Source organism: Notolabrus celidotus, chromosome 13 (assembly GCF_009762535.1).
Source record: "Notolabrus celidotus isolate fNotCel1 chromosome 13, fNotCel1.pri, whole genome shotgun sequence".
Classification (NCBI taxonomy): Eukaryota; Metazoa; Chordata; class Actinopteri; order Labriformes; family Labridae; genus Notolabrus; species Notolabrus celidotus.
Window position 1 is genome coordinate 18,220,892 of NC_048284.1, and position 17,334 is coordinate 18,238,225.

At 41.4% G+C, this 17,334-nt stretch overlaps 1 protein-coding gene across 3 annotated transcripts in view; it reads right to left on the bottom strand.

The window, feature by feature from the left end:
• The window catches only part of fut8b (fucosyltransferase 8b (alpha (1,6) fucosyltransferase)), a 122,208-nt gene that overhangs the window by 14,530 nt on the left and 90,344 nt on the right, over positions 1 to 17,334 (bottom strand). For all 3 annotated transcript variants that reach the window (XM_034700002.1, XM_034699999.1, XM_034700001.1), the window contains 2 exons: positions 11,420 to 11,657; positions 3,254 to 3,500 (listed from right to left, as the gene is read on the bottom strand). In XM_034700002.1, coding sequence (XP_034555893.1) covers positions 3,254 to 3,500; positions 11,420 to 11,657 — 485 coding nt within the window. The remainder of the gene's footprint in view (positions 1 to 3,253; positions 3,501 to 11,419; positions 11,658 to 17,334) is intronic.

Here is a 17,334-nt window from a genome sequence, read left to right on the forward strand (position 1 = left end):
AATAAAGGCAGATTTGGAACGGCTGGTGTCATCTCATCTGCCTCGTTTATGCCAAGTATCGTGAAAAGCAATATGTGGGTGGTGTTTTACGGATGATAGAAAACTGAGGTGCATTGTTCAGGATTTGGAGAGCATCAGTGAGAACTGATCACAGATAAAGATGGCATTATATTCACTTGGGATAGCCACAAGGCTCAGAAAAGACAATGCAGGTCTGCCAGTGTGTCTTCCTGAAACCATTGAATATGTTTTATACATTGATTTGTTCAGCAGATGGAACCTACAAGATTTGGTCAGCATTAAACCTTCTTAACATCAGCACCCACTTCAAACTCAAGTTCAACTCTTATGTGAAATATTTTCCAAAAGCTCACGGCTTCACTTCGGAGGATTGCACAAAGCTTCTTAAGTTGCCTCATTTCTCAAGTGTTTAGACCAAGGCTTCCACTGTGGTTACCGTCATAACACAGCACTTTTTGCACTTTAGTTACCATGGTTACATCTCACTCAAATCCTCATCAGTTTTATTAGTGTTAGCTAAGTTATCTGAAATGTAAAGGAAAAACAAAGCCATGGGTCTTTCTTTGTTTGGAGTTCAGTGTGTAGTCAAAGTTTTGTAGAGATGATTAAGTTTTATTAATAAACCTATGCTTTCTAAAAAAAAAAAAGGTGCATCCCCAAAGGGTCCATTGGGTTTCCCTTGTACCCCCTTTAATCGTCTTTCTTTTAACATCTACTACTAATTAAGCCATTGTCTTATGTTTCTCTAATTACTTCGCTTTAGATACTCTGGGAAGACTCTCTCACAACTTTCAGAGGAGCGTGATAGCTAAGGACCCTCAAGCAAGGTATAATGGAATACTTAAGTAGCGGAGTACTCCCTTAAGTGAACACAGGGTTTCCCTCCCAACATTGTAAGGGAATCCCAACGGGGATTTTATGCCACTCGTTTCTTTCTAATAGAACGTCCGATGAGAATCTGAGGACAAGAAAAACTGTGTCTGAGTAAAGCATGGCTGTAGTCTCATGCTTATTACTAAATCTAAGCATTAATATTAAACAAACACAAATACTTGACTCAAAAAAGGGTTATATCATCCCATCCTATCATCCATGTAATAAAGGAACATGTAATTTAGAGCAAAAGGGTGGCTAATTAGGTGTTTCTATTATTTTTTGAATGACAATGGAGGTTTACAGCTCAGAGGAGTAAGCTGTATCAAGCCTCTGATGTACTGACTACTATCATTAGACAGAGGTTTATAAAATTGCTGCTTTTGGGCAAGAGACAAAATATATATGATACAGGTCTTACTCTTCATTTATAACCTGGCATTCTAACTAATCACCCAGCTGTCATAAATACTTGATTCTGATTGGTCAAAACTCAGTAACAACGGTTATTAATTCTGAATAGCCAGAGCAACACCAAACACAACCAGATCCCACACATCGTATCAAATCTATCAGCACGAAAAAAGAGACATTACTTTCTCATAGCATTAGTTAACAGCTTGGAGGATATTTTTTATTATTACTCAAAATGTATCTGGAGAGCACATAGCATTGCATTCTGGGTTAATGGTTGACCAGTTGCAAGCAGAAAAAAGTCAACAAGAGGAAGAAACAGCTCAAAAACTAGCAAGGAACTGAGTGACAGAGATGTTGAACAAATTGGTCTGTAGTTGGTGGCACCTCCATCCGATAGGGCTGTATGTTTTCTTTTTCTTTATCTAGTTATCACAGCTGCACCTAGCTTGGTCCCTCTGTCATCATGTAGTACAGTAACATACTTTTTCTTAGTCTTGACATGTGTGTTTGTATGCTGTCTGCTACAGGAATATAAAGAAGATGTTTGTGTATTTCTGTGTTTGTGTAAGTGTCAGGGAACCTGCGGTCACAGTCCACTTAACTGGCTTTTTCCACACACCTAAGCTGCTACAACCTCAGTTACGAAACCCGGAAAACTGCAAGCAGGCGATACATGGCCTGGGATTTCATACCTCACTTGACAGCTTACTTGACCATATTATGATTGCATTTAACTGGCTTCTGTTGTTTTTGAAATGTAACCTCTGGCTTGAGTTGGAAAGGTGTCGATTACAACATGGTATGGACTTCGGCAGTGTAATATGACTGGGTGAGCGAGAAAAGTTACAGGGAGGAGGCCGTTATAAAGGTGCTGCTGTTATTTTCGGCATCTGTTGAGAAGGCCAACAAAAAGACGCTAATGTTAAGACTTTACCGTGAATGAAAATGCTCAGTTGAACGTTAGCTGATAAGAACGGCGTTGACATGAAAGTGTTAGCACCTGACAAATATGTTGAAAAATCGCCTCAAACCAATTCTTAGTGTCATTTTGTTTGTATCTTTAATTGGTGGCCAGGTAATAAGAGCGACAATATACAGTCAGTGTATGGTTATGATTTGAGCTAGGGTCTTGTCTCACCCTGTCTGGATTCTATTCTGCATAACCACCCTCTCACTTTACATTATCCCCTACTTAACAGGCAGTTCATGCTAGGGATGGGCAATGATTTTCAAATATTCGAATATTCGTTCACTTTGTAAAAATCAAAGAGTTTCTTAAAATATTTTCTCATTTTAAAAGTAAAATTTTTCATCGTTTCTACCGGTGCCCGGTTGTAAAACAGACAGGTGTGTGTGTGTGTGTGTGTGTGTGTGTGTTTGTGAATTATTCGAATAAACGTTGAATAGATGCCAATGATTATCAAATAGTATTTTGGCTTTTCATTTTATCACAACAAAAGATAAGGATCTTGTATTAAATTACTTGAATTGGACCACAGACTTAAAAACTCCTGGTAACACCAATGCTTAGAAGAAGGTAGAGTCAGGCACAGGTTACAACAAAACAGAGTGATAAGAATAGACGATGATGAAGCTGATTTTTATGATCATAGGCTGTATGAGGGTAAAGCACTGAAGTACTGAAACAGCAAAACCCTCCCAAGGATAAATCAAGGTAAAAAATGAACGACTCAAACCACTGGCATCCAATTGAAGTACACCCAGTGCTATTGTATTAACCTCACATTAACCTCAACCCAAACAAGTGTTTGTATTCATCCACAGCCCTTACGGCCATGCCTCTGTTTGCTTTAATTGTGAAGCACTTTGTAAACTCAACTGTAGAGATTTACTATAGGAACAAAGTCATTACAGCTCAAGTGCTGATAAGCGGAAAGGGAGAGGAAACACTCTGAAAACTGATAGCCGAGTGTGTTCTTACCCGATGATGGGGTGTTTAAAGCCCAGTTTAGCGGTGCTCTGCTGAATCTCCTTCTCCAGCCACGCCTGAGGGCGTACCAGGTACTTGACAAACTGCGACACCCACCACACAGAGGGGTCGCCGTGCAGACGGTGCAGGCGCGGGGCTAGGTCCTCGGGGATCGCCAGTGGCAGGTAAGGGGGTCGAGGATGGAGGCTGTCAACGATAGGCAACTCCACAACCTGGACGTCCTTATCGTGGGCCTCACCTTGAGGATTCCAAAGAGAAGCATGATGAGTGTAAAGACATACAGATAGCACAGTTCAAGCTTAGGGCAGTAAGTAATGACTTGAATGTTTCCTCGTGTAGTCTGTGCAGTTTTAGGAACAAGAGAAATCATCTTCAGAGAAAGAGCCTCAAATGTGGACTTCCAAGTTCTTGTTTTCTGCAACCACAGTCTGTTACTGGAAGATATTCTATTTGCAATACATTTCCTCCATTATCTAACCGCTCAGGTACCAGTGATGTATGAAATATGATCCAGGGAGGCTGGATTAAGTGATAGGCTTTATTCTGAAAGCCCCAGATACCAAAACACTCCACAGTTGTTTATAATCCTTTGAGAAAGAAATGTGCAACTCTAGAAAGTTAGAAGACTGGCAGATATTTTGTCCTTTTTGTTGAGGTTACCAACAAAAACCCACCTGTCTCTGTCCTCCACCTAAACTTTGTATGAGGACTTTGAACTTTGCTTTCTGTCATAGCCTTAAAGGGGCTGTGTATGAGTACTGGTTTGTTCGATGCTGGGTAAAGTCAGTATGATCCTGATTTTAAAGGATAGAAGTCGATAAACTTGACAGATCTAGAAACCCCTTGGAGGAGGTTTTAGGCTTAGACTGAAACATTCTGTTAAAATAAGTTTTTGCAGCATTAAAAAAAGCCACTTCCACTTTTTGATGAGTTGTTAGTTCTTAGGAAAATCACACATACCTGATGTTCCTTCCCAGGAAAAACAAACTTGCACTTTTTATATTCTCTCTCTTGTGATGCATATGGAGTTTTGAGATTTCAGCAAGTTGTCAGCACAGCTGTCTGTCAGATCTGTTGGCTCTATCAGATATCTGACTAAACTGTGTAACTACTAGTCTGCAGTGAGCCTTGCACCGTCTCATACTTTAGTTACTCTTTAAAAGAAACATTTTGTGATGCTGTAATATATTTTCCTCCTCTTTTTGATTGTATTCCCTCTTGGTTGGATCCCAGCAGCATCCCAAGTGGCCCAGCCCCTTATGATTGATGGCCGCTCTTTCCTGTCCTTGCTTGAAGGCCAAGCTAAGGTAAGCTCCTTTCTATCAAGGCTGTGTAAGGCCGGGGGCTGATTCAAAGAGCTGGATTGGAGGTGTTACTGGGGGGCTGGTGGTCTGGCATTGGCCCCTTCAGGCTTCAGAGTCCTGCTTGGCAGGAGGAGCCCTGGGCACAAGGTTGAGCGTGGCTGATTATGGAGGTCATCTCTCTGGGCAGCAGAGAGCTCTCCCAGTGCATTGCCAGACTTTCCTACACATCAAGGCCAAGAGTCCATACACAAAGAAGCAAGCATGTTCTTGATTCACACCTGCATGTTTGAACAATAAGGGGGAAAGTTCTCATAAACGTGCATGTATACTCTCACAAACATGGACCTAGTAACGTACTCAACCATAACACGCTCATCTACAGGGTCTTGTGAACCGCAGGACGAATTCTGATCATACAACGATGAGTAAAAGGAATCAAATGTGACCAAAATAAAAAGAAGTGTGTATTCACACACACACACAAACATATGCACAAGCACACAGAAAGCCTCAGCTAATCTCATCTCACCAGAAGGGATATGCCTGGCAGACAAAACCTTCGCTCCTTTTCAGTCTTAAAACCCGAGGAGAAGGCTTTTTTTTTTCAGTCCGCGTGTGTGTTTGTGTGTGTGAAAACCGATTTACGTAAAAACAAGTTTGAGGCCCGTGTTCTGTCAGACTAAAGTGGCCTCTCTAACTGCAACAGACAGGCCCTAATACAACCGCGAACACATCCACGACACACTTCCAAATAAATGGCATAATGATTCATTAAAAATGGCCTTCCGCAGAAAGGGTACATAAAAGAACACGTGAAAAACAAGGAGAAAAACAGAGGCTTCAATTTGTGTGTGTTTGCCTGAGCATGCACTGAATATAAATTGGTGGAAGCATTAAATATTGAGGAGAAGAAATATTCCCAGGCATGTCTCTGCTTATATAACAGCACTGGCATGATTCACATAAGGGGGAATGGGCGTATTTTGAGGCCTGTACTTCTTGGCAAAAATGTACAGATACGCCGTATGTCTTCCTCCCACAGCTACTTAATTAGATCACAAAGCTTTCTGCTAAATCTCATCTCAACTCCAAAGCTTCAGCATATGTTTCCCTGTATGAGTCATGACTTCAAGCGTATAGGTCTGCACTCATCAGAGTTCTTACATTATGTTTCAAACCTATGATATATAGTGAGCCTGATAAATATTTCACAAGATGAACACAGCTGAGAAACTGGAGTGACACCATCCAGAGACAAAATATAACACCCCTCCATTTATTATACATTTGAGACAAACTTTATGAACTTGGAGAACTCTTGTTCCAGTCTTTATATTGCTGAGAACATTATGTTTCTCCTGCTGCTCACACTCATAAGGCAGTAATATCTCCACAGAGAACCTCAAAGGAATACACTCTCTTTGGCAAATTAGCTCTTTGATCAACGAACCATTGTTTCACAAGACGGCCGGTTTCTGCTTTATGTGTCCAGAATGTAAGTCTGCAGCGCCGGCCCAGTGAGGTGATGCTGAGCCCTCTCTGCTGTCCACTGAACATTAAAGTTGTAGTTAAACAGCAGCATGGTGGGCGAAACGGACTGTAGGGCTGGGTATCCAAAACTCATAACTCTCTCTGGGTACTGACAGGAATGTGTCTGCAGTGCCAAGATTGTAAAATTACCAGGTACTAAAAACTTGCTGTGAATGTCTGTTCAGATTCATTGTCATGGTTTTTAACCACAGCACATTTTACACAGTGTTTTAAACAACGCTCTTTCGTACACATCTTGTGTTAAAACAAAATTTGACATTTATTTCTTTGCTTCTTTGATGATGCAAATGCAGACAAAATTATTGTATAGATATTTGTTTCCTTGATTTCTGTATGTAAGACATTTCAGACAATATTTTAAGAACAATAATTTAGTTATTGGGATCAAGATTCAAATCACAAGAGAGAGGCAAACCCATTCAAAATGCATTCATTTTCCCAGTCTAATCCTAAGATATCATTATTTTCTATTTTTATTTAACCTTTATTTAACCAAGTTGGTCCCATTGAGATCAAAGATCCCTTTTCCAAGGGAGAACTGGCCAAGACAGTCAGCAGCAAAAAAGCCAAGTTACAGACACAGAACCGAAGTACACTTTACAAGAACGTTTGTCGCAGAAAGAGCCGTTACCTAGGAGGCAGCTGTAACGAGATACACTAAAAACAACGACATTCTAAAGATTCAGCTTCAAGGTCTTTCATTTTAGATTTAAAAACATTAAGTGACAACAGCTCCTTGAGTTTCAAGCCATTCTGCAATAAATTCCAGGTTGAGGGTGCAGAATACCTAAAAACAGTAAATATTAAATTAGACCTGATATGACTGAAATCACTGCTTTTAAATTAAACCAGAATCATTTCCAGTTTTAACCACATCATTAAGTAGGATAAACACAGGTGGCTTGTGTTACGGCAACCTTTGATTTCACACTTTTGTCATTTGAAAAATGTGTTACCAAGCTGTGTTAAATACTTGATTCTGATTGGCTAAAACACCTTAACAGTGGTGTTTTATTTCTCAACAACAAAGTGTTGCCAGAGACAAACTGATCCCACACATCAGATCAAATCAATGCACAGAAAGGGATTCTGGCATATTTCCTCTCTGTCTGTTGACACTGTGGCAAAAATGTTTGTGTCTGTTAGCATTCTCTATCAGTACAAAACATGGAGAATACTTTCAATATTACTTTTAATTAGGGTTGCAATCCCAACAAAGTCCCATTCAAAATGCAAATAAAAAAGCATCTTCCCTCAAGCTTCTCAAGCCTAGCCACTGCAGTATTCTAGAAGTCATCTGTGAATGTGATGGAGGAATGCACAGTGCATGTAGGGGGCGTGGTCACAATAGCCCTGCAGTAAGCAGTGTGCTATATGCATGTGATTGAGGAATAGCATAGATATTCAACTGTACTTACATGAAATCTGGTTAATTAGTCAGGATTATGCTAAAATACATTTTCCCCAACTATATTTAAGTTCCCTATTAAGAGTCAACCTTCAATTTAGTATTATCAGTATTATTTTAATGTATTATCAGTGATAAAGAAAAGAATAAGAGAGGAAGACAACAGCAAGGGAGTTCAAGGGCACAAGGAGCTGAGTGAAGGAGACGTCTACCATATTGAAGAAGACACATGGAGCCAACTCAAATGAGAACACAGTGGGCTATGGCAATATTAAATGACTGGTTGAGAAAAAAGAAAATGTCAACAGACTTAAAAAGTTATGGGACAGAGGACCTTAACCAGGTGCTGTGGCCATTTTATCAGTTAGACTTTAGACTTTAGACTTTATTGTCCCCTTGGGGAAATTCTTTTCCACAACACCTTTCTGCATTTCCACAGACATAGACAAACACAAGAACATACACTGTAAGCTCAACAAAGTATCCACAAATACATCAACACTCAGACAGAGTTGTATCATTCAGCGAGGCCTTTTGTTCAGGCTCGCTATAACAGCAGGGATCAGGCTCTTGCCAAGGCAAGCCCTTCTGCACCTCAGTGCTCTGTATCTGTGTCCTGAGGGGAGTGGGATGAGGTGGGTGTTTAGTGGATGTGTGATGTCCTGTTCAAAATGCTAATAGAAAAATGCTAATGTTTTGACAGATGGAAGTTTTCTTTTAAATGAGAGTGTTCTGGAAAATATATTAACATGCTTAAAATAAGATCTGAAAGAAGTACTGTCCGTGTCAGAACCAGAACTTTGGTGTTGTATCAGCACTGGCATCAAAACCCTCAAACACATTGCAGCACTTGGTTCAAGACAGGTCATTGTGTGAGTCCAATCTCTGGCAGTACTCTCATTCTACACTGATGATTAGATGCTTTACCTTCCTGTACATCAGCATACAACTACTTTCCCTGTCTCAAATGTTCTATTTTTCTGACAAAGAGCAAATCATGATGTTAGTACCCTGTATATGCCGAGTACTTGGATGTGGATTTTCTCCTCATGTCTTGTTTTTCTCATTTCCCATTTGCAGGGGGGAGAGAATCAGCAGGTCCCATAATGACTTTATCACTATCTTTGATTTCCTCCCCCAGGCTGTATGTTTACCTGACAGAAATACCTTGTCACAGATGCATACACTCTGCATCCTCTCTCTCTGTCTTTAAATGTCTCAGATCCTGGGGGAAACACTTAACAGAAAGTGGGCTAACCATCTGAAGATAAATGAGGAAAGGTGGAATCTGGTAGGGCTGCTACATAAAACACTAGCAAAGTCAATTTCCGGAAAAGAGAAGGGTAAGTAAACAATAGGAAGGCCTGCTCAGTGTACAGAACACCTAAAGCAGCCATTTTAATGTGAAGGTGACCACAAAGGATTGGTGGTATTTACCACAAAATGATACAGCAGACGCAGGATGATAAGGGTTCAGGAGTAACGAAATTTGTGTCCTTGAGGTGCAAATTTCTCTGCCGCTCAAACTCCAACAAATCCCTTTATCAGCTCAAGTTATATTCATTGAAGGTACCAACCAATAAACCAAGTGGCTTGCACTGGCACCATTACAAGGTTTAAAAAGATCAGTATTCACGATATCCAAATGCTGTAAAAGCACTGGCATGGCCAAACTCTCCCTTTAATTAGTAAGATACTCAATGTATATCTACTCATTAATCCAAGGCTTTAGCATCCCTCTGAGGTCCAGTGCCCCAAGGACTGTTCTGCCTGCGCTGTTAACAAAACAGGCATGACCACAGGCAAAGCCAAGTACCCAACAGGCTTACATTAGCTATGCATAGCTGGTTAGAGGGCTTGGTCAACAGAAATCCTGGCTCTGCAAAATGCTAAACTTTAAGGCCAAGAATTCTAAATGCTAAAAGGCACAGGGAGGGGTTGGTGTTGGCAGCGTGATGGCTATATACGGATCTGATCTATAGGAGGCTGGTTGTGCGACTAGACACCAGAGACAGAGATAGATAGTGGGAAAGGACACATGAAAGGCAGGAGAATAGGAAAAAGGAAGGTGCTATGGGAGAGCAGGAGATAAGAAGGGAGAGCCCAGGAGAGCACAAGTCAAATGGAGCGATTGGAGAAAAATAAGGAGCTGAAAGGTTGCAGAGATGAGAACAAGAAAGCAATGACACAAAAAGGAAATGATGGAGAGGCAGACACAGCATCAAAGTGAAACCTCCAATTTATCACTGATCTTCGTATAAAAATACTTTATTTTTGTCGGCTGAGCAGAGGCAATATACTTACAGCACCAGACTATCTATTTATCTCAACAAAAATCACAATTTCAGAAGTAAATCTGACTCCTGCATTAGTCGAGTGATCTGTTTCCCTCCAACAAGTACACTGATCTTTGGGCCAAGATATTCTGAAACCAGGTTTACATGTGAACTACCTTGTGCTGGAACATTATGTTCCTTATGGGCAGGCATGGCTGGTGTGGAATTCTAATATACGTCAATTACAAGCTATGGTAGTGGCTCTTTGAGGCTGAGCCATAGTCTATAAAAAACAGGGATGTATACTCAGTTGTATTGGTTTCTAATGAGACATTTTCAAGCCTAACTTTGGTGGTTGCCATATTGGAAATGCTTACTGAAGCTAACATTCAGTCAACCTAAACACATGCAAAGAAGTAGAAGTGAGCCAGGCTTTACCCTCCTATATCTATGACTTTCTTACCACTGTTGATGACACACAAAATCCATATCTGTATTCCCTCTGGTCAGTGCACCATCTAACCTTCATAACGGCGGGCAAACGTAGCAACAACTCAGTCAATTCTTCATATCTGGCCCCCTGTGTGCACGCTCACCTGCAAAATGTCTCCAAGCCTTGCTTAATGAAAGGTTCCCTGTATCAAGCTTCATCTTAACAAATCATTACGGCTGTGCTTTTGTGCAAAATAGCCCTCCAGCCAAACATAACAAGGTTGTGTTGTTGTAATTGTGTTGCCACAGTTACCAGTGAGAAAATGAAACATGAACCATAAAGTTCACATTGAACGCTTATTGCATGCTAAGACTCTGCAGACCTATTTGCTGCCTAGATGTTTAAAATCCTTCCAGGCTTTAAGTGGTACATTCATGCATTTGATTGATCCCTGTACATACTTGCTGAAAGAGCACAGGACCTTTGCTCAAAGGCCTGCCAGTTCAAGTAGATTTTCAATTGCATGTGTTAAGAAGTGCAAAATATTCACCCTGAACACCACATTAAATATTGATGTCAGAGTGGATTTTTGTCAGGGAAATGTTTACGTTGCATGAGACAAGCGTTCAGTGTAAAAATATCAGACCTTTAGTCAGATTATGCAACAACCAGAGGCTGTAACACAGAAACACGTGCAGGTCTCCTCTGTCAAGACTACAAATTCACATCCGCTGTTCCGGAGAGTCAGTGATAAGTGTTGTACAAGGAGTCTGAGTTAATAAATAATGGACAGCAGTTCAGAAAGGATGATTCTCATCTTGCTCGCTCTCACTGTGAGTAGAGGATTACTGTAAATCAGAGGAGTGGGTTGTTTACTGAGATCGAGTCATGTGATTTCTTGGCAATGAAACCTTTGAACAATAACCTGCTGCTGCTATGTCGGCTGCCAAAGAGCTTTAACTGGAATTGCATAGTCCTGCTTAGCCAGTGAATTCACACTTTGTTTTCGCTGTAGCAGCACAAACGAGGGCTCTGGCAGACTGGATCTTTTTAGCTGCGACAGTCAAAATAAGAAGCGAGGGTTTTGTTGATTGTTAAGCAACCAATCACATTATTAAAGGCAGCACTGAGCACTTTTAATATGTATGTGTGTGAGTGTGTTGGGGGGGTTGTGTGAGAACCTACCTGACCAGTGTCCTGTGGTGGCCCCAGAGCGGTCGGTACAGGTGTTACTGACGGGCAGGAAAACGGTCTCCCATCCGCCGGGGGCGTAGCGCCAGTTGTGAGACTCGAGGATGAGGGTGCGCTGGGTGCCGTAAGCGATCATGAAGCAGTAGACGACATGGTGGAGCTGGCAGCCATAACCACAGCCCTTATTGATGTTACACACCAGCTTCCTCGCCTTACTGCAGTCTGGGGGGTTCTAGGAGGAAGACAGGAAGGAATGTTTCAACAATTTTTTTATTGCTTGACCTCGGCCTTGTATCTCACAAAGCCCTGCTCTCTGACTGGTAATAAAACATGGCTGATATTGTGTCCTTTGTTCCCTGTACCTGTCTGTCTCATACTCCACTTCTCTCTAATTTTACACCTATTCACTCAATTTCTACATCTCCATTCTCCATTTACCTGCCAGCTTTTTTTTTCTCTCTTCTTTTCTCCCCTGATAACCTTGAAGTCCCTTTGTCGCTACCTATTTCCCTTTGCTTTTTTATTCCGCTTACCTTCTTATTGTTAAAGGATAAAAACTGTGATGCCCTTTATTTTCTTATTTCATGGCACCAAGTATCATCCTTGTTGTCAAATCCAGACACAGCTTTTTCATTATTGTCAACACACTATTGAAAACCCATAAATGAGCTGTATCCCTGCACAGGGTGAACATGTTATTTCAACACAATGAACACAGGCACTGTAAATCATTTTTATGGCATCTCACACACACCTCACTGGTGCTGTAAATATTCACCACTGCACTTTAATATGTGACTAAAAATAGTACTCGGCAAATGGACAATTAATTCCAGCTGAATAATCTTGGCTAAAAATGACAGAGGCAAGCTGTGTTATGGAATTTCTCTGCGGTTTCTTGAAATATAAAATGTTTACGTGTGACCCGCTATTTAAAGATTAAAGGTGACATATCATTCAAAATCGACTTTTTAATGGTTCTCTACCAGAAATATGTGTCCCTGGCATGTCTCCAAATGAAAAAAAATCCATTCTGCCCCTGTTCTGATTTCTCCACCTTTCTGTAAATGTGTGCTGAAACCAGCCGTTTCAGTTTTCAGTAGCTTGTTCAGCCCATAGACTGTATAAAATACAACTCAACTCCTCCTCCGTTCTTCCTTACCTGCACATGTGTGCTAACAAGGAGCTTAGGAGGGAGTCATGCTAGTTGTAGGCTGTCTTAATAAACACAAAGGTTGGTTTTACTCCCCACGTCTGCAGATTTTAAGATCTAGTGGATGATTTTTATTTTTCATGGAAAAGTGCTAGCGCTAGTTAGCATAGCCACGTAGCTGTGTACCAAGACACATGTCGACATACTGACAAATAAAACAACAAGAAACAGAAAATCTGTGACCAATCGTTCAGAAAGGTCCTGCTGCAGGCGCCTCTCCGTCAGGATCAGATTCTGGATCAAATTCAGAGGGTTGAAGTAACACGGGTCTGTGAGCAGCCATGTCTATGCATGCAACATGTAAACATTAGATCAACGTGCTGGACAGCCGATGCCACATCCACTTCCTGAGGGGGCGTGGTCAGAGAGCTCATTTTCATTTAAAGGCATAGACAAGGAAAACAGCCTGTTCTGAGCAGGGCTGAAAAAGAGGGGTTTACAGGCATACCAGAATCTGATTTCAAGTGTTTTTTTGAGCAATAAACGTTAAAGACATGTTTTGGGGACCTCTTAGACCAATATATTTTGATGAAAAAGAGCATAATATGTCAGCTTTAAAGTCTTCATCAGGATCAGCAGGCTTTGGGTTGAGTGTGAGAGACAGAAGTGCTCAGAATGGATCAATTGTTGTTGCTTTTATGGAAAACATAAATATAACCAGCTTCCTCATTTAATATTTATTCCCTTTTAATTTCTCTTGCTTTTTTGCATTCACCTTTCTGCCTCCACTTCTTTTTTTTCCATGCCTATTTTCTTCTTCTCAGATCATCTTCCTCCCTCTCCTATTCCTGCCCCCTCCTCATTCTCATCCCCAATAAATTAGCTCCACTATCATACAAAGTCTGAGGGGAAGAATACCAAATGAGAAGCACTGGAGGAAGAAACAAGGCTTCTCTTTTCTGCATAAAAAAGTGAGAGAGAGGGGGGGAACGGGAAAAACAACTGAGCGACACACGCTGTGTTGTCGATGAGTCGCCGGGCGGATTGTGTTTCGCTCGGCAGCCGGTGTGAGCGACTCCGCAACTGCTCGTGCCAACCGGCTTCCTAAACAGCAATTACTGGCTGATGGGAGTGTTTTCCTCATTAGGCTGCTGCAGCTGTGGATGGTTCACAGTAATCAGGGCGCACGGCACCCACCGGCTAACGCTGCCTATCACACACTAGCAGGAGAGGAAGAGGAAGAGGAAGAGAGGGAAGATGAGGGCAGAGGAAGAGAGATACAGAGAGGAAGAAAAGCAGTGTGGGGAAACAGATGAAATGAGGAAAGGAAAAGAGGGGCATGGAGAAGAAGTAAGAAGAAAGAAAAGGAGGGTTTTTTTTGTATCTTGTGCCACCGTTGCTTCTTGGATAATATGAGCAGAGTATACACAGTAGCACACAGCTGACAGAACTCACCGGTCTTTCCTTTGAGTTACAGGCTACAGCTTCACTACTACCCCCATAGGTGTAAGCTGACTTACTGTACCAATAATCTAAACCGGCACCCTGACAAAAAATAACTCTAGTAAAGCTTTTCTTTCAACAGAGCTCGACATTTGAGCCGCAACCTCTGCACGAGATCAATGCGTGGCATGAGCCATGCGGCGTGGAGGCCACTGTTGGATCCTGGGGTCGATAACGACGAGGGCCAGAATGCCTCTGAAACGCTGAGGGGCTCAGTTTGAGGCTAACGATGGCAGGTGTGTGCACAAAAGGCAGCGTATGAGTACCGCTCTGTACCGCAGGTTAAGTGCCCTTTTAAATTACGTGCTTTTTATAAGTGTGAAACAAAGAGGCAGTTGTAGAGTGATGCAGTCAGTGAGACTGAAGTGGTATTGTTTATGTGTGGGGGAAAAGATGTCTGAGAACAACTGGATATAGGAAATAGGATGTCAAGCTCAGGTAATTATCCACTGAGGTGCCCACGTTGGGAACAGTGGTGGAAGATGAAAGGAAGCTGCTCACATTTGAAGAAGTGTGGCGTTATGGCTCCAATTCAATTTGTATAGGGATGTTTTCCCGGGAGTCTTACAATATATCCAGCTTAAAGAAGTTTATGATATGCCTCATGGATGCCTTTGGAGGAAAAACACCTGTTATTCAACTGGGTTTTGACACTTTTACTCTTAAACAAGAAATAAAGTGCCCTTTAGAGGAATTGTATTGTCACAGTGAGCACTAGCTTATACATTACTGATCTTTAAAGGAGCGATATAAAAGCATTAAAAGAGGACATTATTGCAGGAATATTGCAACAGATTTTTCAAGTTTATCAAACTCCATTTTTGAGCTTTTAACAACAACAACATTCTTTTACGATTTATTTGATGTTTTGCACTCTGCAGATGTCTCTTTTCTACATGGAGCTCTTTTTCACTGTTTCTTGCTCGTATCTTTAATTGTTCCTTTTCTGCAACTGGTTTCTGACCACGCACCCACACATCCTTTTTATTCATAGAAAAGTATGCATGTTTGCACTGGAATAGATATGTAAAAACAAAAGACAGATCTTGAAGATATATGATCACACCTTTCAAAGTCTTTGTTTTATTAATTTTTGGCGCCATGTGTTTGTGACAATTTTGTTTTTCTTTCCATTATTTTGTAGTTTAATGTTACTCATTGTTTGTTTGCTCAGATACTTAGTTTATTTTTCATTTTCATTCTTGATTTTTATAATTGGCTGCTATTGCATCTTTGTTTTATGGATATTGTGTGATTTTAAATAACTGTTTTTCTTGTTTGTATTTTGTTGTGTGGACCCAAGGAAGACTAGCAACCACAATATGGAAGCTAATGGGGATCCTATTAAATAAATAAATAAATAAATCTGTGTCAGAACGTAATGTTCTGAAGACTTCAAAATAAAGCAATGTGATGAATGCTTTCAATCTTTGGCTCTGTCATGGACTGATATACCCTGTGCTTTGTATTTGCCAGTGCAGAAGTGCTAAAAACAGCAGTTCCTAGAGGGTCTGGTTGAGGTCGGCTCCGGAGGTATCGGGAACCACATAGATACCCATTCAAAAAAAAACAACAACATTTTTACAGCCTGGTAGAAATTATTTTGTTTTGGTCTGATTAGCTCATTTCTCTATTGGCACACACTATATAGGCGGGGTTTGTGTCAATCATAGACTGTATAAAATATGTACGTAGTATCCGTGACATCACCCAGCTGTTTCTGAAGAGCTGTTTTGAGGCGGCGGGAGCCATTTTGTTTCTGTTGACCCAGTATGACGTAAAGAGGTGGAGTTTGAGCCTCCTAGCCAACAGCAACAGTGTTCCCGCAGTCAGCTATGCATTTCATTGGAAGACTCGTAATCTCAATATCTTCGAAATTGCTGGGTTAGAAAAAAATTCCCCCCCCCGTACAGTGTGTGCCAATGGAGAAATGAGCTAGCTAAACTACACTCATCTTTTGTACCAGGCTGTAAACATGTTTATTTCTGCTGTAAAGATCGGCTTTTTACCATTGATGTGTATGTGACTTCCAGTACTTCCGGAGCCAACCTCAAGCAGATCCTCGATGAACTGCAGTTTTTAGAACTTCCGCATTGGACTCATATTTGTCAATCTGTAGCTGTTAGTGAGGAAGCTAAAGGCCCACCTCAACTCTGCCTCTTTGGGTCTTGCTAGGTCAACAGAAGTTTAGTTGATTCAGCGTTTCTAATATGGCAACCGCAGACGATAGGCTTTAGAAACAAATGGGTGATGTCACAGTATGTTTCCATCTAAAGGCTGATTTATACTTCTGCATTGAATCAACGGCGTACCCTACGCCGGGGGTCCGTGTAGCTCCCGTACCTATGCCGAGGCCTACGCACATAGCTGACATGCACCTCCTCCAAAATGTAACTCCGCAAGCTCTGTGATTGGTCCGCTCGGCGGCTTTGTCTTTCCCGCATTTACAACACTTCCGGGATCCTGGACATCGGCCGCACATCGGCCGTGTATTTCATCTCCTCCTCTCTATTCTTCATGTAATCATGTCTGTATGATAAACAGCAACATGCATCAGCTGTAGATTAACATAACACGCTCTGAAACTCTGTGGAAAAGTAAACAGAGATCGTAGCGGGACCGGAAGCAGGCGGCCGGCTATTAGAGAGACCGCACTGCCCTCAGGCGTTTCGGCGGAGAATTGCTGCGCGACACGGACACACCGACGCACAAGTATGTGGTGCTGATGTCCGCGTCAGCCCCTGCTGCGTAGGGGAGACGCAGAAGTATAAATCAGCCTTTAGTCCTTCTGCTGTGTGCTGATGGCCTTTTTGCTTCCAATTTTAAACCACTAACCACTGCAACTCCAAATGATGCTGATAAAAGTGTTTTAAATCACAACCGTGAATGTGTGGCCGAAAGAAGCTAAGAAGCCCCTAAGTGCTGGGGAGAACTGCTGAGTCATGTTAGAATTATTTGTATGTTTCTTACTATGAGAAAAATATTTTGTTTTACATTTCCTCATGTGGTCAACTGATGACATAAAATTATTCATCATAGCAGCTACAGGACTAACCCATTCAAGGACCAGTGATTTATGGAGAAATGCAGTGCAAAGGTGACAAAAATGAAAGAACTTTCCCGTTATCAATCAATCCCTCTACATAAAGACTCATTACGCAAAAATAGATGAAAAGCGTGTCTGACAGAAGTCCATCTGATAAAGCCAGCCATGCTCAGTGAATGTTGTGAGTGGACAGATGGAGCAGACGCA